General features: G+C 51.0%; 1 protein-coding gene across 1 annotated transcript in view; it reads left to right on the top strand.

Moving 5' to 3' along the window:
* cdk5rap2 (CDK5 regulatory subunit associated protein 2) overlaps positions 1–17,957 on the top strand; it is a 42,802-nt gene that overhangs the window by 6,565 nt on the left and 18,280 nt on the right. Inside the window, exons 6-31 of the mRNA XM_061262020.1 lie at positions 243–366; positions 764–930; positions 1,226–1,382; positions 1,769–1,822; positions 4,343–4,477; positions 4,601–4,720; positions 4,821–4,913; positions 5,228–5,446; positions 5,973–6,143; positions 6,525–6,635; positions 6,738–6,875; positions 6,964–7,143; positions 7,550–7,744; positions 8,249–8,440; positions 8,746–8,878; positions 8,975–9,114; positions 9,505–9,621; positions 10,012–10,155; positions 10,552–10,676; positions 13,722–13,861; positions 15,327–15,479; positions 15,836–15,933; positions 16,082–16,207; positions 16,487–16,579; positions 16,681–16,904; positions 17,281–17,722. Coding sequence (XP_061118004.1) covers positions 243–366; positions 764–930; positions 1,226–1,382; positions 1,769–1,822; positions 4,343–4,477; positions 4,601–4,720; positions 4,821–4,913; positions 5,228–5,446; positions 5,973–6,143; positions 6,525–6,635; positions 6,738–6,875; positions 6,964–7,143; positions 7,550–7,744; positions 8,249–8,440; positions 8,746–8,878; positions 8,975–9,114; positions 9,505–9,621; positions 10,012–10,155; positions 10,552–10,676; positions 13,722–13,861; positions 15,327–15,479; positions 15,836–15,933; positions 16,082–16,207; positions 16,487–16,579; positions 16,681–16,904; positions 17,281–17,722 — 3,991 coding nt within the window. The remainder of the gene's footprint in view (positions 1–242; positions 367–763; positions 931–1,225; positions 1,383–1,768; positions 1,823–4,342; positions 4,478–4,600; positions 4,721–4,820; positions 4,914–5,227; positions 5,447–5,972; positions 6,144–6,524; positions 6,636–6,737; positions 6,876–6,963; positions 7,144–7,549; positions 7,745–8,248; positions 8,441–8,745; positions 8,879–8,974; positions 9,115–9,504; positions 9,622–10,011; positions 10,156–10,551; positions 10,677–13,721; positions 13,862–15,326; positions 15,480–15,835; positions 15,934–16,081; positions 16,208–16,486; positions 16,580–16,680; positions 16,905–17,280; positions 17,723–17,957) is intronic.

The raw sequence follows: 17,957 nt of genomic DNA, 5'->3' as shown, positions 1-17,957 counted from the left end.
GCCTGGCGCCAGCCCCCCCCCCCCCCTCCGTGCTTCCTGTGGAACAGTGCTAAATGAACGTGTCAGTGTTTTTATTTCAAAACGGTCGCACATGTAAATGGTCCGTGCGCGAGTACGTACATACACAGTATTTTGAAAGCACTTAAGTCAAAATGTGACGTGGGCATGTTATTCTCCGGAGTAGGATTCCTGCAGAAGTGTGAACCGAGCGTCTGTGGTGTGTGTGAATGTGTTGTTCTTAGGGAGGCTCTGGAGAGCCTGGCTGGAAGGGAATCGGGAGAGGCCTCTCGTGCCAGGCAGCAGGCGCAGAGGGAGGTGGACCAGCTTAAAGACGACTTCAACACGAGAATCCAGCAATTAGAGCAGGTAGCTGCCTCTCATTAGCTTTAGGTGGAAGTGAAAAGCATAGCAGTAAATGATTAGCCTTTGGAGATTCAAGCAATTTGTAAATAAAAGGAAGCACAATTGTGCTGCAGGCCTACTATAAAGGATCAGGAGATTGTACTCTTGCTTTGAGTCGGTTCTTAGGTCTGACAGAGTTTTCTGTACAGTGTTTCAAAACACTCAGCTAGTTGTTATTAATCCTCAGAGTCAAAGGTAGAATGTCGAGGTGGCAGGGGTCTGTGATATAGTGTAGTGTATTTCACATGAAGACTGATCCCGAGCAATTTGGATTTGGACTTAGCCCCTCAATATTATTGTGCCGTTTGCCTGGTTTTCTGGGTGAACCCCCTCACCCACACTGCCCTGTTCTGGTGGCCAGAGTCTGAAGGCGGCTGAAGACGAGGCTGAGAAGATGGCGGCCATCGCCGAGCAGGGGAAGGTGCGCAACATTGCCATGGAGAAGCAGCTGCAGGCATTGGGTCTCTCCGGCGCCTTCCAACCGTCCCCCGCTCAGGACCCACACCAAGGCCTGCGGGAGAAGGACGGGTAGGCGCGTCACTGCCATGTTTTCACAGCTTACAGTCGGGCTGGGTTCAGTGACCTCGCGCTCCGATGAAGTCATGTTAGTGACACATAGCAGCACATATGCCAGCTTGGCACATTGTCCTAAGGGCACAGATTTTGATGATTGTCATATTGAGGTGTTCTGACGTTCCATTCTTGTTCTTCCCATTATTACCGTTTGTGGTAGGGCCTCTGATGATAATAATACATGTACGTGTAATTATTTGGGGATGGCTATATTTAAGAGCTCTTTTGATTTTTTTTTTTTTTTCAAAAGCATTATTGAGCAGCTGAAACTTTCGTTGAGGAACCAGGAGTCTGTGATTGAGCAGCTGAGGAAGGACTCTAATGACCAAGGCCCTGGGAGTGTGCCAGCATCTGAACGTATCACACAGCTCTCTGCTCTCCTGAGCCAGAAGGACCGGGAGCTTCAGGTATGGGCCTTTTTCTGCTCTCAGTGGTTTGTCATTCTCTACAATGCAGAAATCTCAAGGTGCTGTTTTCTAGCAACCATAAGATGCTTGAATGAAATGTGTCTCATTACCTTGGGTCGATATAGGCTTAGGCAGTTAGGTCAGTCGCCTGGCAGTGGGAGGGTTGCCGGGTGTGTCGAAGTGTCCCTGAGCAAGACCCCTAACCCCCAAATGGTTTGGTGCCTTGCATGGCAGCCAATCGCCGTTGGTTAATGAGTGTGTATAGGAATGGATGAATGAGAAGCATCAATTGTACAACGTTTTGGATAAAGGTGCTATATAAATGCCAACTATTTACCATTGCTGTATATGCTGTATATGCAAAATGCTGTATTTTTTCTTCACAGGCTCTGAGGGAAGGTCTTGAGCATGAGCGGGTCAGAACTGAAAGGGAAATGCAGGTTTGTTTTGGGTTTTTTTTTCTTATTTGTTTAATTGAAAATGTTGGAAATGATGTCTGACTGCAGTGAAGGGTGTTTGTGACCACATCAGTGGGTCATTAAAAGGAACTGTAACCTTGAGCAGAAGGGACAGGGTCCATTTTGTTTGTTTACTGCACATCTATAATGATGTGTCCTAATGGCAGACACAAGCCCTAAGGTTAGGACTCTGTTCATCCTCTTGCATTAGTGCGTTTTGTCACGCAACCTCCTGTGCTCCCTGGCTCATTCTGAAAGGGTCGTTTCTGGAAGGAAAATTCATGTCGTCATGTATTGATTTCTGCCCCAGTTTTTAACGAAGTGCCAGGAGGCACACTCTTTTATGTAATGTATGACAATACTAGGTTTCCATCATGCATCAGTGCCACTGGGAAGTCGGAAGGAAAGCAAGCTATGTCTTCTAGAGTGTAGTTACGCCTCGGATGAACTAAAATGCAGCCAAACATGACATTACTGCAGAAACGGAGCTCTGGTGTTCAAATGGGTATTGCATGAAGTGCTGCATTGCATTGAATCCGCGTCTCGTGATTGTCCACCCGAGTGTGCTTTCGAACACCGCTCTCCCCAAATGCAGTTGAACAACAACACCGAAATGTGCAATATAACTTATAGTGTAACCTTTCTGGGAGGGTAATGTAACTCCTGCCGGATAGCGTATCCAGGAAGGGTAGAGGTCATGTTTTGGAGCGGGTCGTATTGTGGAATTATGCGGCCGTTACGCCTCAGGGAGAGTCGTGATTGTGGCTGTGGTGATCCAGACGATTTCCTCCCTGGGCTTGTTAGTGTTGGAGAGGAGGGCCGTAACCCGAGGCAGTTGTGGGCATAACATCGTTTCTTCAGAGGAGATTATTTGATGCTGGCTTCTCAGCCTCTTCCAAGAGACTGCTGATGGCGTTTCCAGATTGAAGGTTCACCTCGGTGAACACTGCTGGAAAGGGTGCGGTGCACGGGCGTGCAGTGTGTATAAGTGCGGTAGGGGAAGCAGCATGTTCGTCAGAGAGAGCTCTGCCCCCGTGTCCTCCCTGCCTCTGTGCTCTCTGTGAACTGCCCGTGGCGGTTAAGGCAGGCAGGCAGTCTGTATCTGTCATACCCCTAGTGGCCAGGAGAGACTGTGGGCCAGGGCAGTCGGTCATGAGCTTTATGCCACTGTTGTCTAGCGCTGTATTTCACAGGTATACCTTTGCGATGACAAACCTGTGTGTGTGTGGGCTGCCTTGTTGTTGCGTGAGGGGATTTAGAGTGCATGCGCTGTGCAGATCACTCTGTTCTTGGAGGATTCTGTATGACCGCTTCAGTTAAAGGAGGAAGGATTAGTGGATTTGGCGGAGGGCTTTACTGCACCTGGGAGCAGCAGTTTTTTCGTGCTTCCCCCCTGTCCCAGAGAGCAGCGGTCGGCGGTCTGACTCCTCAGTGATTGGCGGTGGTCGGAGGCACCGGGAGCCGTCGTCATGCGGGGCCCGTGTTGCGTGTGTGCCGCTGGATCTTCAGCTCCTCAGGCAAGGGGAACCTGTGGTTGCTCCTGTCCTACGGGCTGGGTTCCACCGGGCTGAGTTCCAACGAGTGCATCCGCATGCTGTGCGTAGATGTTGCCCTCGTATCGCGGTTACAGGACTACGGCACCCAAGCACGGAAGCTGAGAGCCTGACGTAGGCAGATGCAGGCTGAGCCCTGTCGTAGCACCTGCGTCCCCTCTGATGAGGGGGACAGCACCAGGGGCTCCAGTGCAGGGATGCCGGAGTGTCCCCACCCGGTCGGGGAGCAGGGCTATTCCCAACCCTCAAGGCACTGCGGACCACCTCCCAGGGATGGCGGGCCCTGTCCTCAGAAAGGTGACCAAGGACAGGCCCATGAGGAACCCCACCCTGAAGGAAACTTGCCTGGAACTTGCCGTGTGAGCGGTGTCTCTGAGGGCTTCCGATGCCGCTCCCCCTCCCTTCAGCCTCTAACTCTGTACTGCCTTGAGCTCCCGCTGTTCCCGCGGTGCTCCCGGGAGAGGGATCAGAGGCCATGGCTCTGGTGACCCCATGGGTCGGTCACACAGGTGGGAGCGGAAGGGGAGCTCGTCGGCTCGCACGTCCGTGATCTCTGACCTGCTGACTCGGCACCTAAGCCTGCAGAGGAAGCCCCTCTCCCTTTGGCCCCCGCAGTGAGATTCCTGCAGGAATGCGCCCCCGGGTGCCTGGCAGTACTTGTGCCCAGAGCAGGGTGGCACTGCTGAGACTGCAGAGTGGTGGTCTCTGCAGGATCTCACAGATTAACTTAATGATGAGTACATGCCAATTAACGCAGAGGTAATCAGGTCCCTCATTCCTTATGAATAGTGAAAATTAAGCCTTTTCTTATTAAGCACTAGCATGTACACACATGTGGAGAGACCTGTGTACAGAAAAGAAAAACCTTGTATTTCTTTCTGTCAGATGCTAAGGGAAGAGAAAAGCTTTTGTTAATGATTACTCATCGTAGAAAGCCTGAATCTTTCAGGGCTTTGCTGACGGGCAGAACGAGGTGACGCGGCTGGAAGCTGCTTCCAGGCAGCTGGGCGAGGAGCTACAGGGCACCAAGGGTACCGTCCAACATCTGACCAAGACCCTGGAGGATAAGGACAGCCAGAACAAGGTGACCATTTCAAAGTGTACTTTGTGCCTGTGAACATGTTTGGCTACCGTAGCAGTAAAATGTGATACATCCATTGAACAGCAGCCAGTTGTCTGAGTGTCAGATCTCTGGATTTCTCTTCAGATTCTGAGTGGTAGACTGGAGGAAATGGAGAGGGAGATGGTCTCTGAGAAAAAGAATGCCCTGAAACGAGACAAAACCATCCAAGGCCTGACTCTGGTACTGAAGGGGAAGGAGAAGGAGGTGAGGTTATTCGCCCTCAGCAAAGCCACAGAAATGAGCACGTCTGGACTGTTTTGCTTGTATGAACACCCCCCCTTCCCGCCCCATGTCTGTTTAACAGATAGAGGAGCTCTGTCATGAGATCGAGGACAGGGATGAGGCTCTAGCCAAGGCCAGGGATGCTGCCCACAAGGCCCAGATCCAGAAGTACCAGGCAAGTCTCTCTTTCTGTCTGGGTGAAACCGGCACTGAGCAGTGCAAAACATGTTTATAAGAAATGCTTGGAGAGCTAGTCTATCTGAGCTTTATTTATGCAACTGTTAATGCGCTGAAACAGTTCAGGTATATTATAAAAGTACCTTCCCCATGGGGAAGAACTGAACTGGTGTAGCGAACCTGCAGCCTTGCGTCACTGGAATAATTCTACGAACCGTTGCGCCACAGTGTTTATTTCACATGCAGGTGAGAGCCCTGCAGGGGAAGGCGGTTCCCCTTTCCTGTCTCACGGTGTTGTCACGTGATCCCCAGGGGGCTGAGGAGCACCAGAACCTCCTGATGGACAAGCAGGCAGAGCTGGCCCACCTGCAGCTGGAGCACCACACCAAGGCCCTGGAGGCCCAGAAGCTGCAGCGCGCCCTGGGCCGGCGCGAGCAGGAGCTGGGGGACCTGCAGCAGGCCAAGGAGCAGCTGGAGGTGGAGCTGGAGGACCTGCAGCAGCAGAAGAAGAAGGGAGACAAAGCTCTCAATGTGAGTGTGCCATATTCCTTATAGAACTAAACGGGACGAAACTCTCGATGTGAGTGTTTCACACTCCCTCTCTTGAACTAACCATGGCAAAGCTCTCAATGTGAGTGTTTCACACAACCTCTCTAGAACTACACGGGACGAAACTCTCAATGTGAGTGTGCCATATTCCTAATAGAACTAAACGGGACGAAACTCTCAATGTGCGTTTCACACTCCCTCTCTAGAACTAACCATCGCAAAGCTCTCAGTGTGAGTGTTTCACACAACCTCTCTAGAACTAACCATGACAAAACTCTCAATGTGAGTGCATCACACTCCCTCTGTCACAATGGTTTGCACACTTTCATTTTTTTGAGGAAGTTTTTGGGCAAACATACAAACATACTTTCATTTCTGTTTGCTGAAGTTCAGGACGGTGCCTCCGGTGGTTCAGTGAGATTCTTTCCTGTATGGAAAGATGGCTGTTACTGGAAAGCTGTAAAAATTAATGCTCTCTCACACGCACCCTCCCCACACACCCCAACAGGACCTGAACAACCAGCTGAAGAAACTGAGCGGAGAGATCGGGGAGAGGGAGAGCGCCCTGGAGCAGCAGTACCTGGCCCTCCTGGACGAAAGCAAGCGGAAGCTCCAGGGTCACGAGGTCACCATCCAGCGGCTCACCAGCAGCCTCAGCGAGAAGGAGCTGCAGCTGCAGGTACACGGCCCAGATGGCCTGTCACTCAAAGGGTCGCGGGGTCGTCCCTCACACTACAGCACTGTCTCTGTGTCCCTCTGGTGTGTTTCCCCCACCCCATTTTCTTAGTTCTTCTTGCCAATTTTTCCCCATGTCCTGTACATGCAGTAGGGTCCAGAAGCCTGTTTTTGTCATGTAAAATAATCAGGTTTTCACCAAGTTTAACTTGTTATGGTGATGGTATAATTAGTAATGAAAAAGGTTGGTATTAAATTAGGAAAGCATGCAGAATAGAAGCATTTTCACAAGTGGTCTCAGACCCCACTGTATCTACAAATCAATTGAAGATTGTTTCCAAAAGAATCAGTCAAGACCCTGTGTTGAAACGCATCTTCTCTCCAGGAGTACATGAACATGCTCAATGACCAGCAGAACAGCAGAAGCCCTGGAGGCGGGGATAGCATGCTGGCTAAGCTGCGTGAACGGCTGAAAGAGAAAGAAAAGGCGCTGGAGGTGGGATCCCTAACTGCCGCCCAGTTTGGTGTTCTTGTCCTGCAACTGTGTGTTTAGTGTCCACTCATGTTACACTGTTGATACCGTTTCTCCCTGCTGCAGCAAGCGATGGACGAGAAGTTTGCCGCTATCGAGGAGAAAGACGACGAAATCCGGCAACTCCGTCTGTCCCTCAGGGAAAAGGAGCGGGACGCGGAAAGGCTGAACAACCTTCTCTCCCACAACAAAGAGGCCATCGACGTACGTTTGACTTTCACTAGAGTGGGGTCCAAGGCCGTGCGATGTGGCTAGCTCTCTAAGGTGCAGTCTTTGCTGTGTTGTGCCGCAGAGTTTAGACGCTCTGGTTAAGGAGAAGGACGTGGGGCTCCAGCACCAGGCCAACGTGTTCGAAAACCTGCAGAGGGCCAAGCGGGAGCTGGAGGAGCACCTGGCTCGCTCGCTGCGGGAGAAAGACTCCATCGTGGCACAGCTGCAGCAGTCCCTCCACACCAAGACCAAGGACATGGAGGTGACTGGGCGTTATCAGTGTAATGTCTGTCTCTAACTAACAGGCACATATATATTTATACTGGGCGCTGTTAGAAACCGTGAATCCCAAGGTCGTATGGTAAAATATTATGAATTTGCATCGTGGAGCCCAAACTTTTGAATAGCGCAACTAATTGATGCGCGTGTGTACACGTCACTCTGACAAGACGGCAAGAATGCCGGTTGATGTAGTAGCATCACGGCGAGTTTCAATTAGAAGCACTTTGTGAAGTAAAGTAAGTAAAGTCCACTGTTTTTGCAGCATTAAAGCGTGTTTGTTGTTACCGTATTCTGTTATTTATTTATTTTCCCTCTTTAATAGCGATAGACAGAGCGGTAAACGGAGCAGTAGACCCAGCAGTAGCCCCTCTCGTTGCTCTCTCCAGGACATGTCCGACGCCCTGCTCAGCCAGGCGCGGAGCGGCAGCGGGGACCTGGCAGAGCGGCTGGCCCAGAGGCTGAAGGTGGCGGAGGCCCGGCTGGCCGAGGCGCTGAGGGACCGGGAGCGGCTGGTGGCCGACAACGAGAGCGCCGTGGACGGGCTGCTGGCCACCATCGGCAGCAAGGACCAGCTGTACAAGGTGCTGTGCACGCTCATTTACATTACATTATTACATTACTGTTATTTAGCTGAGGCTTTTATCCAAAGCGACATAGTTGATTAGACTAAGCAGGAGACAACCCCCCAATCCCCCCCCGGTGCAATGGGGGGTTTAAGGGCCTTGCTCAAGGGCCCAATAGCTGCACTGATCTTATGGCTACACTGGGGCATGAACCACCAACCTTCTAGATCCCAGTCAAGCAGCTTGGCCACAAGGCTACGGGCTGCCTTTGTTGGTCTGCGCCTGCACCCTACATCTGCAGCACAACAATAATAATGCAAGACAGTGTCATAAATAACAATTTCACAAATATTGTATTCGCGTCGCACAACAGCAACTACAGCTCATGACATGCTATTAAGGAAAAAGGTGAAATTGCTCCCTTCTGTTCAGGGGTTCAGCTAAAATGCATTCCCAAAATGTGGATGCCTATAGTAGCTAAATGTACTGTGACTGTGATCGATGAACGGCTTTGCGCTGCAGGAGTCAGCGGAGCACTATAACCGCACGCTGAGCGAGCGCACGCAGGAGCTGCAGGACCTGAGACGCCAGCTCTCCGAGAAGCAGCAGCAGCTGGCCGCTGCTGAGAAGCAGAGCGCCGTGGCCGCGCAGGACAGGGGCCTGGAAACCGCCGAGCTCAAGGCCCGGCTGGCCCAAAAGGACGCGCTCATCAATGTGGGTCTTGTGTTGGATAACTCTACCCTTTACACTTTACAATTGGACTAATTCCATATTTTAGTTTGGTTGAACTGTAGTGATAAACTGAAATATTCATCTAGGGGTGAATGTGCAGGATTTCAGCCTGTTTCAGTTGAAACCAGACTTGACAGCCTGTATGACAAGTCTTTCCGCTGTGACGATTGAGCTTTTGGAGGCAGAGAGCCTCTTGCGTGGGTCTTCCCTGCCGGTACACCCCCTCCTGCACACTGTAGCGTTACCTCTGTGACTCATGCCGTTCTGGTTTCCTTTCCGTGCGTCAGAAACTGGTGGAGAGGGGGCAGGAGAGGGACCGGTTCCTGGCAGAGATCCGGCTGAAGGAGGCCCCGGCTCCCCAGGTGCTGGAGCTCAGACAGACCATCGAGGTGCTGCAGGAGCGTCTGGAGGAGAAGGAGGGTGAGTGTGGGGCTCTGAGGAGGAACGCGGGGCTCGTTTGGGGTCACCGTTCACAGCTGCGTGGGCTAACAGCGCTCCCTTTCGTCTGTTGAGCAGCCGAGCTCTCGAAGAAGGACGACGAAGGGAACGTCAGCAAAATGGCGGCGCCCAAGAAGACGGCTTTGATGCTGAAGAAAGAGCTGGAGCAGAAGACTGAAGAGCTGAACAAGGCACTGAAGAGAGAGAACGAACTGAGGGTGAGTTTAGGTGCACAGAAAGGGCCAAACCATTTCAGAATTTCGTGGCAACTTCTGCTCTTAATTATTTAATTAGCTCAATCATACTGCAGCTTGGTCACTGTGATCCAGTACAGGAGTGAACCAGTGTAATCTATAGAGCTGTCAGAAAACTAAAATGAAAGTAATTGGTTGGAACAATAACCAGCGTGCAGAACGGCCCTTCAGGGCCGGACTTGTGCACCCCTGGTTTAATCAACGGATTATTATTGTCATTGGAGGTGAAAGTAAAGTGAAGATAACAGTGTAGATTTGTGTTTGTATTCAGTTGAATGCCATTTTAATGTGCAGCACTCCAGCCTCTCAGAATGGCTGCTGAGATGTGACTGCATGCTGACTTTCCCCCTCTAGATCGAGCTAGCCGACCTGCAGGCCTTGCTGACGGACCTGGAGAACCGCAACGAGGCCCAGGCCGTAAACATCGGGTCCCTGACCAGCACCCTGGAGACCAAGGACGGCATCATTTGGGTAATTAATGCTGGGGATGTGAATGTTCTGCTCGCTGTTGGGTTTCGCTCTGTGTCTGATGTTCAAATGATGTTCCACTGAAGTAAATCATGTCTCACTATTAATGTCTGAGGCACAGCTCGACAGTGCTCCCATGTTAGGAGCGTTTCTTCCTGAAAAATGATGTCTGCTTGTTGGAAAAATAATTTAGGAGCACATCTACTCTACATTTTTCAACTTGAGAGCATTCTGTAATGCTGGAAGTCTTGCATAGCAGAGCATCATGCTTGTCGGTTCTGGGTAGTAAAAAAAACTAAAAAACCCTGGTCTGTCTATTGTTAAGTCTGCATTTTGGTTCAAGGTTGGCTCCATCCATGATATTTACCCCTGGGCATTTTTGTTCTCTGACAGGACCTGCAGGAACGCCTTGGCAAGCGGGATTATGGCAAGCAGAGCAACTCACATGCTCATGGGCCCAGCCCCCCAGAAGAGGGACCCCGCCCTGGCCTCCCACAGAGGGAGAGAACCATCATTGGGGGCAACAGCCAGCAGGAGGTACAAACACACACTCACTCATCAGCCTTGGCCTCAAAACTGACGTTATAAAACTGACACATATTGCAAGCTTCAAGGAACGTGTCCATAAACAAAATTCCATATCTGAAGAGTCCATAAAATGTGTGAAGGGTGGTGTGTGGTATGAGCAGGTCTTTGAAGACTGATGTGTGGTCTAAGCATGTTGGTGAAGACGGATGTGTGGTATGAGCATGTTGGTGAAGACGGATGTGTGGTATAAGCATGTTGGTGAAGACGGATGTGTGGTATAAGCATGTTGGTGAAGACGGACGTGTGGTATAAGCATGTTGGTGAAGACGGATGTGTGGTATAAGCATGTTGGTGAAGATGGATGTGAGGCATAAGTCAGGTTTGTAAGTGCAGCTCTCTCCACAGACCCTGCCCTCCATGGCAGCCCTGCTGGCACACCTGCTGGCAGACCACCAGGGGCTGAACCATGCCCTGAAGGCTGAACAGCAGCTCTACTCCACCCTGGTGAGGACCGTCAAAGACCAGGACGGGTAAGGAGCACCTTTTACCACACCTTACTGAGGGAGCAGTATTCAGTTTTATTTATTTATTTTACCCGTTGTTCACTTTAGAAATACGTTTGCATGGATTCGGGTGTTATTCAGCGAAAGATAAATCTGAAAGGAACATGTAGCATGCAGCTCAAATTTACAAAGCAGTCCACCCACGTTTTCATTTGAGTGTGATTGAGGGCTGCCTATTTAGAGGCTATATGAAGAACAGCCTATTTCAAAGCTCACACTATTTTTGAAAGGCAGTAAAAAGGGCAGTAGGTCAGGGTTATGTTGGTAAGCCCAGCCACCTGTACAGCTGCTGCTTGGTGTCAGTGTGGTTGGGTTAACGCTATGTTGTCATGGTGGTTGGGTTAACGCTGTGTCATGGCGGTTGGGTTAACGCTGTGTTGTCATGGCGGTTGGGTTAACGCTGTGTTGTCCTGGCGGTTGGGTTAACCCTGTGTTGTCCTGGCGGTTGGGTTAACGCTGTGTCATAGTGGTTGGGTTAACGCTGTGTCATGGCGGTTGGGTTAACGCTGTGTTGTCCTGGCGGTTGGGTTAACGCTGTGTTGTCACGGCGGTTGGGTTAACGCTGTGTTGTCCTGGCGATTGGGTTAACGCTGTGTTGTCATGGCGGTTGGGTTAACGCTGTGTTGTCCTGGCGGTTGGGTTAACGCTGTGTTGTCATGGCAGCTGGGTTAACGCTGTGTTGTCATGGCGGTTGGGTTAACGCTGTGTCATGGCGGTTGGGTTAACGCTGTGTTGTCATGGCGGTTGGGTTAACGCTGTGTTGTCCTGGCGGTTGGGTTAACGCTGTGTCATGGCGGTTGGGTTAACGCTGTGTTGTCATGGCAGCTGGGTTAACGCTGTGTTGTCCTGGCGGTTGGGTTAACGCTGTGTCATGGCGGTTGGGTTAACGCTGTGTTGTCATGGCGGTTGGGTTAACGCTGTGTTGTCCTGGCGGTTGGGTTAACGCTGTGTCATGGCGGTTGGGTTAACGCTGTGTTGTCATGGCGGTTGGGTTAACGCTGTGTCATGGCGGTTGGGTTAACGCTGTGTTGTCATGGCAGCTGGGTTAACGCTGTGTTGTCCTGGCGGTTGGGTTAACGCTGTGTCATGGCGGTTGGGTTAACGCTGTGTTGTCATGGCGGTTGGGTTAACGCTGTGTTGTCCTGGCGGTTGGGTTAACGCTGTGTCATGGCGGTTGGGTTAACGCTGTGTTGTCATGGCGGTTGGGTTAACGCTGTGTCATGGCGGTTGGGTTAACGCTGTGTTGTCATGGCGGCTGGGTTAACGCTGTGTTGTCATGGCGGTTGGGTTAACGCTGTGTCATGGCGGTTGGGTTAACGCTGTGTTGTCCTGGCGGTTGGGTTAACGCTGTGTCATGGCGGTTGGGTTAACGCTGTGTTGTCCTGGCGGTTGGGTTAACGCTGTGTTGTCCTGGCGGTTGGGTTAACGCTGTGTTGTCATGGCGGTTGGGTTAACGCTGTGTTGTCCTGGCGGTTGGGTTAACGCTGTGTCATGGCGGTTGGGTTAACGCTGTGTTGTCACGGTGGTTGGGTTAACGCTGTGTTGTCATGGCGGTTGGGTTAACGCTGTGTTGTCATGGCGGTTGGGTTAACGCTGTGTTGTCCTGGCGGTTGGGTTAACGCTGTGTTGTCACGGCGGTTGGGTTAACGCTGTGTTGTCACGGCGGTTGGGTTAACGCTGTGTTGTCACGGCGGTTGGGTTAACGCTGTGTTGTCATGGCGGTTGGGTTAACGCTGTGTCATGGCGGTTGGGTTAACGCTGTGTTGTCATTGCGGTTGGGTTAACGCTGTGTTGTCATTGCGGTTGGGTTAACGCTGTGTTGTCACGGCGGTTGGGTTAACGCTGTGTTGTCATGGCGGTTGGGTTAACGCTGTGTTGTCATGGCGGTTGGGTTAACGCTGTGTTGTCATGGCGGTTGGGTTAACGCTGTGTTGTCACGGCGGTTGGGTTAACGCTGTGTTGTCATGGCGGTTGGGTTAACGCTGTGTTGTCACGGCGGTTGGGTTAACGCTGTGTTGTCATGGCGGTTGGGTTAACGCTGTGTTGTCACGGCGGTTGGGTTAACGCTGTGTTATCATGGCGGTTGGGTTAACGCTGTGTTGTCATGGCGGTTGGGTTAACGCTGTGTTGTCCTGGCGGTTGGGTTAACGCTGTGTCATGGCGGTTGGGTTAACGCTGTGTTGTCCTGGCGGTTGGGTTAACGCTGTGTTGTCCTGGCGGTTGGGTTAACGCTGTGTTGTCATGGCGGTTGGGTTAACGCTGCGTTGTCATGGCGGTTGGGTTAACGCTGTGTTGTCACGGCGGTTGGGTTAACGCTGTGTTGTCACGGCGGTTGGGTTAACGCTGTGTTGTCACGGCGGTTGGGTTAACGCTGTGTTGTCACGGCGGTTGGGTTAACGCTGTGTTGTCACGGCGGTTGGGTTAACGCTGTGTTGTCATTGCGGTTGGGTTAACGCTGTGTTGTCACGGCGGCTGGGTTAACGCTGTGTCATGGCGGTTGGGTTAACGCTGTGTTGTCCTGGCGGTTGGGTTAACGCTGTGTCATAGTGGTTGGGTTAACGCTGTGTCATAGTGGTTGGGTTAACGCTGTGTCATGGCGGTTGGGTTAACCCTGTGTTGTCACGGCGGTTGGGTTAACGCTGTGTTGTCATGGCGGTTGGGTTAACGCTGTGTCATAGTGGTTGGGTTAACGCTGTGTCATAGTGGTTGGGTTAACGCTGTGTCATGGCGGTTGGGTTAACCCTGTGTTGTCACGGCGGTTGGGTTGACGCTGTGTTGTCACGGCGGTTGGGTTAACGCTGTGTTGTCACGGCGGTTGGGTTAACGCTGTGTTGTCCTGGCGGTTGGGTTAACGCTGTGTTGTCACGGCGGTTGGGTTAACGCTGTGTTGTCATGGCGGTTGGGTTAACGCTGTGTTGTCCTGGCGGTTGGGTTAACGCTGTGTTGTCATGGCGGTTGGGTTAACACTGTTGTCACGGCGGTTGGGTTAACGCTGTGTTGTCATGGCTGCAGTGCCCAGCGCCTGCAGGCCCTGCAGATGGAGCTGGCTGCGGTGCAGCTCCTGAGGCAGAAGCTGGAAGAGGGCGTGCGCACCAACGAGGACCTGCGGCACGACCTGGAGAGGGAGATACAGCGGGCCAATCAGAGAGAAGGTAGAGTACAATGGGCCCCTGATTGGACAGACTAGACAGCCAATCAGTATGCCAGTCCTGTCTAGAGCCCAAATCTAGTACACTGTAAAACGGAATGGTAACACTTTACCTGAACTCCTCACCGTAAGGCTGATGTAGAACTCTCATATACATGACATAACAGCTGTCACAAGATGGCATAACAGATGATGTCAGTTGTCAAATTACATAAACCTCATACTTTTATCTGTACATTTTATGACGGTCACCTCTGTCATAACATTTACCGATTAAAGTATGACCGTTGTATATCGTTTGACATCAGGAATATAATCTCTTCATGGTTACAATGAGCACTGCTGTCAGTTTCATTAGGAATAATGAAGCAGATGTTGCTTTGTTAGCTTGACCTATTTTCATAAAATGCATAAATACGTCATTTATTTTTTTACATCAAATAAAAGGTATAAAAAGTTTGTGAGATATGCCTATTCATCATAAGAAGCATCATAATAATTATGATTAGTTTGACTCCCACCGCATCATGATTTCATTAGAAAATGGCAGTATAAATTCCGCAGTGCTCATGAAAAACTGTCCCAGTCTGAGTGAACAGTGAGGTCAGCCTGTGCCCATCTGCGGCCTGGGGCCGTTTCTAAACGCACAGGCTGTTTCCTGCTTCCTCCTGTTGTTCTGCATCCTCCGTCTCCCTCATCAGCCATCCCTCACAGATGCACCACTCATCTGCATTCTCACCCGATGCGTAATGTGCACCTTATATGGATTACTGGCTACTAGAAATGTAATCCAGATAATACAGTATTTTAGCAATGAATCGTCCCGTACTTTGCAGTCTTTTATTATTGTTACTAAAAAAAGTAGTCCGATTCTAAAATTGCGAGACCATCAGAAGGTAAAACGAAATGCTCTGTGCAATCATTGGCTAAACTGAATAACTGGCTCTGCATGGTTCTGATGGAATTTATGTGTTTAGATTTTTTTTTGTTTTTCACTACTCAGCATACAACTATACAACAAAACACAGGATAATTTATATTGTCACATTCAGTCACAAAGGCACAGACTTTGAAACCGTTTGTAATGAATAAGACAATGTACAGCATGAATATAATTGAGCTCTAAAACGGAATTGTTGGACACAGTTGGTGCATCCTACGGTTTACCCGAGTATGTTGGTTTGATACTGTTGCGTCTCCCAGCGCGGTCTCATCTCCCCTGCATGGTCTCATCTCCCCTGCGCGGTCTCATCTCCCTGCGCGGTCTCATCTCCCAGCGCGGTCTCATCTCCCAGCGCGGTCTCATCTCCCAGCGCGGTCTCATCTCCCAGCGCGGTCTCATCTCCCTGCGCGGTCTCATCTCCCTGCGCGGTCTCATCTCCCTGCGCGGTCTCATCTCCCTGCGCGGTCTCATCTCCCTGCGCGGTCTCATCTCCCAGCGCGGTCTCATCTCCCTGTGCCTGGTGTAGGGAGCGGGGCTCAGACGGAGGCGGTGGACTGTAAGGAGCTGGAGAGCGTGAGACACCAGCTGGAGGACGCCCAGCGCTGGAACGCCTCCCTGCAGGCCCGTCTCGGGGCCATCCAGAACCGAGGAGGGGGGGTCGGGGGAACCAACGACACGGGTGAGAGACCGCGCCACACCGGCTCTGCCGGGAAGAGCGGTCGCCCGGCAGTCGGAGGGCTGCCGGTTCGATTCCGCCCCGTGTGTCGAAGTGTCCCTGAGCAAGACGCCTCGCCTTCGAATGCTCCTGACGAGCTGGTCGGTGCCTTGCATGGCAGCCAATCACTGTTGCTGTGTGAGTGTGCGTATGAATGGGTGAATGAGAAGCATCAGTTGTACGGCGCTTTGGATAAAGGTGCTATATAGATGCCGACGTTTACCATTTACTGCGTCTGTGTCACGGCTCAATTATCTCCTGTTTTTCTGCAGTTATTAATTATAATGTATTCTCTCGTTCTTCTCTCTTTCGCACTGAAGCGGACACGTTCAGCTTCGTCGCGGATCAGACCTCGTACATGAGCATCTGCGTGGGGGACGGGCCGGATGAGCTGTCCATGGCTGAGCTCAGGCAGAAGGTGCGTTACCCTTGGAATGCCCAAACAGGACCAGCACCCTACATTAGCTTTCATCTGGGACTCTTACCGGCCATGTTTTATTACCACGTATCATAACTGCTTGCATTCTTAAATGTTTTAAAAACAATATGATTTATATTTGCATTAGGTGGTAGAGCTCCAGGACTACATTAATGAACTCCAGGCGCTGAACGCCGAGCTCCAGAGGAGAGCCTCGTTGACTGACCCTCAGGAAAAGGAAAGGGAAGATGTGACGAAGCTCGCGTCCCAGGAGGTGCTCTTACAAAACGTCTCGTTAAACACTGGCTGTCGACCTGTCCTTCATGCTCGTCTCTAACCAAGTGACTGACGTCTTTTCCCCCTGTGCGACGCTTGCAAACTAACCCTTCTTCTCTTATCTTCTCTGTCCCATTGAACAGTTTTATTACCCATTATATTACATTATGGACATGTCATTCTGCTTTCCGTGTGCACTGTATTTGGATTGCATTCCATCTTTGCATTTTCTTTTACAAAGTCATGTGTGTCACACCCCTCCATTACATTACTTTAGCATTGTGAGGGGGAGCTGGGGCAAGATGTGCCTACTAACAGGGCGCACCAATCACTGCGTGATGGGGAGAGCCAATCCACCGGCCAGGAGCAGGTAGGTGACAGGGATGTTACGGATGAACAGGAGAGATGGAATTATGCATATTCTGTATTAAAAGGAAGTGTGTTACTAATGTTGCCTTCTTTCCTGTGTAGGTGAACGGTCAGTGGGTGGATGGGAGCACTCAGCTGTCTGGCAGTAAAAGGTGTGAGGGAGCCCTGCTGGATGTCACCACCTCCCATCCCCCCAGAGGCAGAGACAGCCTGAAGTGCTCCAGAAAGAACAAGCACAAGTGGAGTGAGGAGGACCAGGACAGGGAGATGACGATGCTCTGTTCTCTCTTGCTGGACCATGGGGTGTCATCTGTCACCCAGCTCAGGTGAGCAAAATGACTGTAGTGATTGAAGATTCTCTCTCTCTTAATCCTCTTTTCTACCAAAGACTTCAGTTTTAGTTTGTTGGTGTAAATTAAATGAACTACTGAAGGGCCGTTGCTGGTTTGTCATTTTTACCGGTGGCATTTCTACAGTGACAAACAAAGTTTGTTTAAAAGCCTTCTTTGTAGAACATTTGAACTATTGAAGCCCTTTGTCATCATTGTGCACTTTGCTTCCCCTAACAATGGACGTTTTACCCTGAGAAACATAGAATGAATTCAATTCAATTGTTGAATTGATTGTTCATTGATTATGACACGTGTGTTAAGCCTTCTTTGCTAGTCGTATTTGCTGTTGAGTGAGTGTTGTTTATTTCAGGGACGAGATGCAGAGGTTGCAGGCTGAGAACATCGACTTGAAGGGCCTCCTGAAGGAGGAGAAATCCACTGAGTCCAAGGAGAGCGCGGACAGCTCCGGGGACAGCGACGGCAACAAGGACCTCCAGAAGGTGGTGGAGAAGCTCAGGGCCGAGGCTAAGGGCTATCGCAAGGTCGTCAAGCTCCTCAAGGAGCAGCTGGAGCTGAACTCCTCCTCCGGCGGCGAGTCGGGCTTCAACCCGGAGCTCATCGTGAGCATGGCCAGGGAGATCGAGAGGCTCAAGGCCGAGCTGGAGGCCCATAGGAGAAGAGCAGAGAGCCTGGGGAGCAAGCTCCTGGAGATGGAGGCTCCGCCGCTGGTGACCGAGCCGACCCAGAGGAATGTCTGTGAGAAGGACGCCTCGCCCAGAAAGCATCAACATCCAGACCTTCTTAAACATTCGGCAAGTATCGCCACTTTCCTTCTGCCTGAAGCAGGGATCATAAAATCTGGCCCTCAAATCCAAAACCAGTCCTGGTTTTCTTTTCTACCGGGTAATTAACTAAAGAATTAGTGCTACTAATTGGCCAGCAGTTGAGTTGGTTCTCAATTAGTGCTACTAATTGAGAACCAGCAGTTCTCAAACCTCGAGGACCGTGCTTTGATGATCCCTGGCCTGGTGTATTAACAAGTCTTTC

Source organism: Conger conger, chromosome 12 (genome assembly GCF_963514075.1).
Source record: "Conger conger chromosome 12, fConCon1.1, whole genome shotgun sequence".
In the NCBI taxonomy this organism is placed as follows: Eukaryota; Metazoa; Chordata; class Actinopteri; order Anguilliformes; family Congridae; genus Conger; species Conger conger.
The sequence above is the reverse complement of the archived record's forward strand: the minus strand, read 5'-3'. Positions and strand labels throughout refer to the sequence as shown.